This window comes from Quercus suber, unplaced genomic scaffold (assembly GCF_002906115.3).
Source record: "Quercus suber isolate HL8 unplaced genomic scaffold, Cork oak 2.0 scaffold_448, whole genome shotgun sequence".
In the NCBI taxonomy this organism is placed as follows: Eukaryota; Viridiplantae; Streptophyta; class Magnoliopsida; order Fagales; family Fagaceae; genus Quercus; species Quercus suber.
This window is the reverse complement of record NW_027069899.1, coordinates 73,855-81,057: the sequence shown is the minus strand read 5'-3', so window position 1 is coordinate 81,057 and position 7,203 is coordinate 73,855. Positions and strand designations below refer to the sequence as shown.

Genomic DNA, 7,203 nt, shown 5'->3' with positions numbered 1-7,203 from the left:
TCTAGTGGATTTCAAGTAGATCTTGGTCAGAAAAAACAAAAATATATACACCGGCATTTGTCATTTTTTGTTGGAAAACCTGGAAATGTAGTCAGATGTGTTGTGATTTGATGGTCGGATTGGGTGGCTCAAGTTTTTGGGGAGGAAAACTGCCAACCGACCAGGAGGGTTCGGGTCTATGGGTGACGACCCCCGCTGCCGACAGTCGGATTAGTCGGTTCGGGGGTGGCCAGTCGGTTTTGGGTGAGTCTGGCGGGTTGGTCGGGTGATGAGGGACCCGTGGACACCTCCCCCCCCCCCCCAGCACATGGGGCTGCAAAATTAGATTCCCTGTAAAGATACAATAAATGATGTAGTCAACCTCTTTGTTAAAATATATCTTTTTTTTTTTTTTTGGAAAAAAAAAGTCCTAAAGAATATAACTCTAATAGAAGTTTGTTTTTATCTAATACTCCGTTAGTGTGCAAGTTGAAGTAGTCATAATTCTCTTTGTAGTTCAAATATTACAACCCTAAGAGAAAGAAAGTAAAGGGCAAAAAAGTAAGAGCGAGAAAAGGAGTACAACAGGGACTAACCTCCATCTTTATCATGAGGGCAAAAAATCAAAATTTTGGAATGAATGAAATGGGGACTACTCCCAGCCGTGATGTTATTAAAAAGAGCCAATCTGGCAACTTTATGAAGCCCATATGGTGATCACTATTCATTATATCGTAGCTATGTTTTTTCTTATCTTTTTTTCCCCCTGAATAATAATTCTCATTAAATGGAAGGAGAAAAAAAAAAAAAAAAACAAAAACAAAAAAGAGGAACTAAGATAAGCCCATCTCGTTCTTAACAATTACGCAAAAGGAGGTATTTAGCAATATTATGGATAACAAAATTAGTTTTCCTGCAAATAAAAAAAGTTTTAGAATCAATTTATTTCTAACAATATTATTTCAATCTTTCAACTATCCTAAACACATGGTATCCAACCTATGACATATATATATATATATATATATTTATTGCAGTAAAAAGGGTAAAAAAATAAAAATAAAATAAAAGCAGAGTAAAAGGTGAATATCTGTTATTTTGTTAGGAGGAAAAGGGAAACAAAAGAAAATGGAATGTGGGTTTTAATTAGCTTAATTTATAAAATTTCTTGTAATCAAATAAGAGATCTAAGGTTGATCCTATTCGACTTAATGATGAATGAAAGACTAGTTTTCTCTTCCCAAAAAAAAAAAAAAAAGATTTGGGGTTCAAATCCCGCTTATATAAAAAATCGATTGGTGTTTTAGTCTAATAACAAGAGCAATTATCATAAAGTGGACATTAAAGGATGAAATTCAAACCTATCTATCACAAATAAAGATGAGGGGTGGTTGGAGTTTTCCACCTAGGCCCATCATTTTTTTAGAACAAGGTTTCTCTATCTCTAAACTAGTTTGGAGGAAATTTCTTCAAACTCATTCTATATTTTTTTATTGAATGTGAAATTTGAAAATCTAATTGTTAAACGACATGTTCTTTATATTCTTAACACACATATCAAAACTCATTAAAACCGGATATTATTTACTATTTGAGCAATAAACTTATTTTTTATGCATAGTTTTAGATCCCAAAAATATGAAATTTAAACATTTGATTGATGAGGTAGATATTGATCTTTTATTTTTATTTTTTGAAATTTTGCATGCATGGAAAATATAATAAGAATATATAATTCAATGGTTAGATTTTCAAAATTCATATTCAATAAAAAGATATATGAAGAGTTTGAACGGTTTCTCTCAAAATTAGTTTGGAGAGAAACTTTTTCATTTTTAATAGATGAGACACAATACAGACACATGCCTAATTTTAAACATCTTGTCTTAATATGTCAATTCCAGTGAGCAAATTGACCTAAGCCAAACCCAAAAATCTATCGCCCTTTCCTTTTAACAATAATTTAAATACTATTGATAGTTATTTATATATTTTGTTAACTGTTTAAAAAAATTTGTAAGGATATTATTAAGTATAAAATGTAAATTGTCTATTTTTTTAATTATTGTGAAATACTTTTTCATAATTAATTTATTTTAGATTCATTGATTTTTGTACTTAATAACTAACTTGGATAAATATTTATGATGTGGTTCTACATTTGATTCTAAAATTAAAAAATAAAAATCTTTAAGAATAAATAATTTAAGACACATGGCGCAAAATTAAAACTCTAATTTAAAATTTTAATTTAAATTCCTCTTAATTTCACCTACTACTACTATTATTATTATTATTATTATTATTATTATTATTATTAACTTGTGATAGGTTTGAAATTTATTGTAAAAAAAAAAAAAAAAAAAAAAAAAAAGAAAAAGAAATGAAAGAAGTAAAAATTTGTGTGAGAAAAATATGAGGAATTGTGCCTCATCTCAATCCGATAAACGTAGCAACTCATTCTGAAATTTACGATGTAATTTTGCCCAAAATTACATGATCCCAATGCCCATCCATTACGGCAACAGTCAGAAAGTTGGAGTCAACATCAACTTTGAACTTTCTGTTATCCAAGTCAATCTAGCTATAAATGCTCTCTGTATTTTTTTATGAGCACACAAACTCAGTTGGGTTACAACAACATTTGCCATTTCTAGTCTTCGATCTCTGCCACCAAAACTCTTCAATTCCCTTCCAAAAAAATAAACACTCAAATGGGTGTGTTGAAGGCCACAAGTTCGATCGATTGGGAACAGGAATCATACCCAATGCCCAAAGACTTGGTTCTCGTTCCTCTCTTTGCTCTCTTCTTCCCTTCACTTCGACTTTTTCTTGACAGATATGTTTTTGAGGTAAAATTCTTTACCAGCTTTTGTCTCTATGCTTAATCCTTTTTTTTTTTTAGTACTATCCCATCCTAAGATTTTGTTTGTTTTTCTTTTCAAAAAAAAAAAAGTGTTGTTGTTTTGTTACTGTCATCATGTGAGTACTGTCAAGGTTCAGTTCGATACTAATTGTTCAGATTTGATCATTTCTACTAGCTGGACGTTATTCTCACCGGTCAATCAGCTCGCCCCACGTATCAAATAGTATACACACGCGCTCACCTACCCTCCTACATGTAGATACTGTAAATTATACAAACAAAGTACATTGGTCAATATGTGAAGGAATAGGATTCTCTCTATTTTAAAAAATTCGGTTTGATTTAGTCAATTTTACGGTTCTGATTTTATGTTCTGGATCTAATTGTGTAAATGCTGCCATGTCATTTAATACGCGTTTAGATTCGTAAAATTTTAATCTGAAGCATGAAATGGATGAAATGAAAAACCTTGAAAATGGAGAGGATCACATATAGTACTTGCTTTTATGTTAAGAAGAATGAAGATGTAACATCTTTTGTGAATATGTTGGAGAATTGGCTCTAGTGTGAGCTCCTTTTTTAACTGATTTGTAGTATTTAGCAGTCATTTTTTAGATAATGATTGTGGTCAATCTCAGTAGAAGAATTACTTTTCTATGTTTTCATGTGATCTATCTTACCTTTTATTTTATATGGTATCAATTGTCTGCTATCTTCAATGAGTGAAATAAAAAATCAACGTTACTGTAGAAATTGTAGTGCTACATTTATGTTTAAAGATATGTGGAAAAGTTTTGTATCAAGAATTCATCAAGTGCAGTGTAAACGTGTAAGTGCAATTAGATTCTTTATTAGAAAGTAAGAAAAAAAAAATGATATTTTTAAAGTATGCACACAATGCAAATGTTAGAATGAACAAACAATTGCACTCCTCGCTTCCCTTCAAACTGGTGCAAAGATGCTATCATGCCTATATGGTTGTAAATACAGCCAATCAAGATGCAAAAACTCCTTTTGTTAGAACCACTGTCAGCTCTTACTTGGTTGAACAATTGAAATTTATGGAATGCAAATCTGACCATCTGAGCTTTTCCTGACTATCATTCATTTGGCAAGAATACTGTGGTCTTTATTATTTTCAGTTGTAGTCAATGGTCCCTTCTAATGTGTGACAACTAAAGTCTGAAGTTCATTTGCCCTTCAGAAACATTATTGAGTTTCCTTTCTGCACTTTTTTTTTCTTTCAAAAAGTCACTTTATAGGCTCTTGTTTATTAAAATTGTTAGCTTAGTTTGAACCAGATGTTTTGCTTGTTGCAGAATTTAGCTAGACAATTGATTTTGGGAAAGAAGCACGCCGTATTGGACGTCTCAACACATGATACGAGGAAGAAAGTCAATAAATTCAAAGAGTCAGCATGGAAATGTGTTTATTTTCTTTCTGCCGAGCTTATTGCTCTTTCTGTCACCTATGATGAGCCCTGGTTCACTAATACCAAATCCTTTTGGGTAGGACCTGGAGATCAGGTCTGGCCAGATCAGAAAATTAAGTAACTTTCCACACTCATCATACAGGGCATTTATCAATGTCAAAGTCAAGTTGTAGAATTGGCTTAATTTAATGTTTGATCTTTCATGTAATTTTGCTTGATGATAATTATTTGCATCTCATATGTCTAGGCATAACCACATAATTAATCCCTCTTGCTCTGATTGACAGATTAAAATTGAAGGGATTGTACATGTATTCCGCCGGATTTTATTTGTACTCCACCATTGCTTTGGTCTTTTGGGAAACAAGACGTTCAGACTTTTTGGTATCCATGGCTCATCATGTAGCAACTGTTATATTAATCACATTGTCATACATATTTAAGTACGTTTAGAGGGCTTCAGCTTTTAGCTTGATTTTTCATTTTGTTATTTTAAGAGGAATTGTGTGCAAATCCTGATTGCATATGAAAAGGAATGATTGATGGCCGTCTGCAAAGCCTCATCTTCGTCTTTTCATGCTAAAAGGAATCATTAAATGTTGGTCATGCTCTTCAGCTGATGATTTTGCATATAAACATTTCCTAAATTTAGATTAACAAGATGCACTGTGTCTTCTGTAGCTCATCTACTCTGCTTTTGCCACCTGCAGGTTTGCTCGCGTTGGTTCAGTTATTTTAGCTGTCCATGAAGGAAGTGATGTGATTCTGGAAGTTGCAAAGATGTCAAAATATAGTGGCTTTGAGGGGATAGCAAGCATTTGTTTCGTTATTTTTGTTTTATCGTGGACTGTACTCCGTCTTATCTACTACCCATTCTGGATAATTTGGAGCACTAGGTGACTTTTACATTTAGCATGAACAACAAGTTTATATATTGATAAGAAATCATAAATTTGTGTGTGTGTGTGTGTGTGTGTGTGTGTGTGTGTGTTTGTGGTGGGGGGAGGGGGGGGGGGTGTGGTGGGGGGCACACTACATATACAGATGCATGGTCAAGAGTAAAACCAATTATCATCTTGAGTAACTTAGCACCTTTTTTCCGTAAGGAATTTGAGGATCACTCCTTTATTTTTTTCAGTACAAGATGACTCTAGGTGCATTTTTCTTTTAGTAGTTTTTTTTTTAAGAGAGTCCCAATGTGTTTTTTTCTTATCGGTTCCAACTCTACTTGCTCTTTCAGTTTTCTGCAATGTAGATCTCTCTCCTATGAATTTCAGAGTTGTGCTTCTCTCATCAAAGAATTTATCCATTCTGCATTAAGTTTGATTATAGTTTTAGATGTGGCCTTTTCCTACTAGAATTTCTTAGTGTCACATTTATGAAAAGTGCAGTTCATCATCTGTTTGACTGTAGTAAACAGTGTTTCCTTCTATATGTTTTTCTATTCTGAACATATGAACAACTGTACTGTCCCGCTTTTGATTATTCACCCTAAAGAGGTTAACTGTTTCATTTCTCTCTGGCAGCTATGAAGTTCTTTTGACCTTGGACATGGAGAAGCACAAGATTGATGGAACTATATATTATTATTTGTTTAATACTCTTCTGTTATGCTTGCTCATTCTTCATATCTATTGGTGGAAGTTGATGGTTGTAATGCTGGTGAATCAAATTCATGCAAGAGGGCAGATCAGTGATGATGTTAGATCTGGTAAGGGGCATAATTTAGTGGATTTGTTACTTGCACATAGACACCTGCACAAGCATCTACTGTGGTAAAAGGGGGGGTGGGGGGAGAAACTATAAATGTGCATAAGACTTATTTAATTTAAGATGGGCTATGGGGCAGAATCATTGTCATAATACTTGCATACAGTGTGCTATGTGCATTACACTATATATTATTGTTACCCATATCAATTAAAGAGAGTAATAAAATAAAAATTGAAATAAAAGGAGATAGTAATCTATGTAGTTTCATTGTATCCATAGCAATAGGTTGATTAGCAATGAGAAATATTTTTTACACTAAGTTGGTTTTTTTTTTCAAAATTTTTTTAGGCCCAAGGGATTTAGATTTTTGTTTGGTTTTAATCATGTTTTACTTAAAAACCTAGACATACCAAGGTTATAATGGGTGTTTTATTTTAGGCCTAATATGTAATTTGCCACACTTTCATGGTTAGTGATTTTCTTTAAAAATCTTATCTTGCTCAGAAATTTTATTGAATTAAATTTGAAATTGTCCAAAGTCTTGGAAAAGCTATAATTAAGAATATGCATTGCCCTGTTTGCTGCTAGTGAATAATACAGTATCATTCTGACCATTGCAGTCCTATGACAGACCAGTTTGTGTATGGTAATTTTGATTTCAATATATTGGCTGGTATTATTTTACAATCTAATACACAATTCCATGAGAGATGTTAGTCATGTCTTCACCATAATATTACTTAGAGCTGGTATCATATTTCAAAATTGTTTAATTGTCCCAAGAGAAATTGTGCAAGTATTCATTGCATTGAAGTTGCAGTTGTTTTCATATGTTTTCAAAATGGCCATCACAAAGCTAGTTGTAATAAGGATGTGATATGGGATAGGAAGAAATATGCTTTATAGCTGTCACCTAAGTTATGCAATCTTGGATTGCTTTGTTTTCTGCAGATTCTGAAAGTGATACTGAACACAATGATTGACAATCAAGAAATATTGAAGAACACCAAGGGCTTTTTGCAATGATAGTTTCCTTGCTTCAGCATGATTTAACCCCCCTCTTCCTTTTCTTTTTTGGTTACTTTCAAGGAAAATTCTTTTTCTAGGTTAGGCAGTAACTAAACTGTAAAATTCAACCATCCTATATTCAAAATATTCTTGACAAGCTAAATTATATGGGTTTCAGCCGGCTTACTGTTGATAGGAAACTAAG

At 32.7% G+C, this 7,203-nt stretch overlaps 1 protein-coding gene across 2 annotated transcripts; it reads left to right on the top strand.

The window, feature by feature from the left end:
* Nucleotides 1-2,433: 2,433 nt before the first annotated feature.
* On the top strand, nucleotides 2,434-6,994 carry LOC112034260 (ceramide synthase 1 LOH3). 2 transcript variants are annotated; one of them, XM_024067073.2, is made up of 6 exons: nucleotides 2,440-2,831; nucleotides 4,165-4,394; nucleotides 4,565-4,720; nucleotides 4,988-5,173; nucleotides 5,804-5,988; nucleotides 6,942-6,994. In XM_024067073.2, the coding sequence occupies exons 1-6, from the start codon at nucleotides 2,694-2,696 to the stop codon at nucleotides 6,971-6,973; spliced, it is 927 nt and encodes a 308-aa protein (XP_023922841.2). In that variant the 5' UTR covers nucleotides 2,440-2,693; the 3' UTR covers nucleotides 6,974-6,994. The 2 variants fall into 2 exon arrangements, with proteins under 2 accessions (XP_065618294.1, XP_023922841.2); XM_065762222.1 differs by lacking the exon at nucleotides 4,565-4,720 and having other exon boundaries at nucleotides 2,434-2,831.
* Nucleotides 6,995-7,203: the final 209 nt, after the last annotated feature.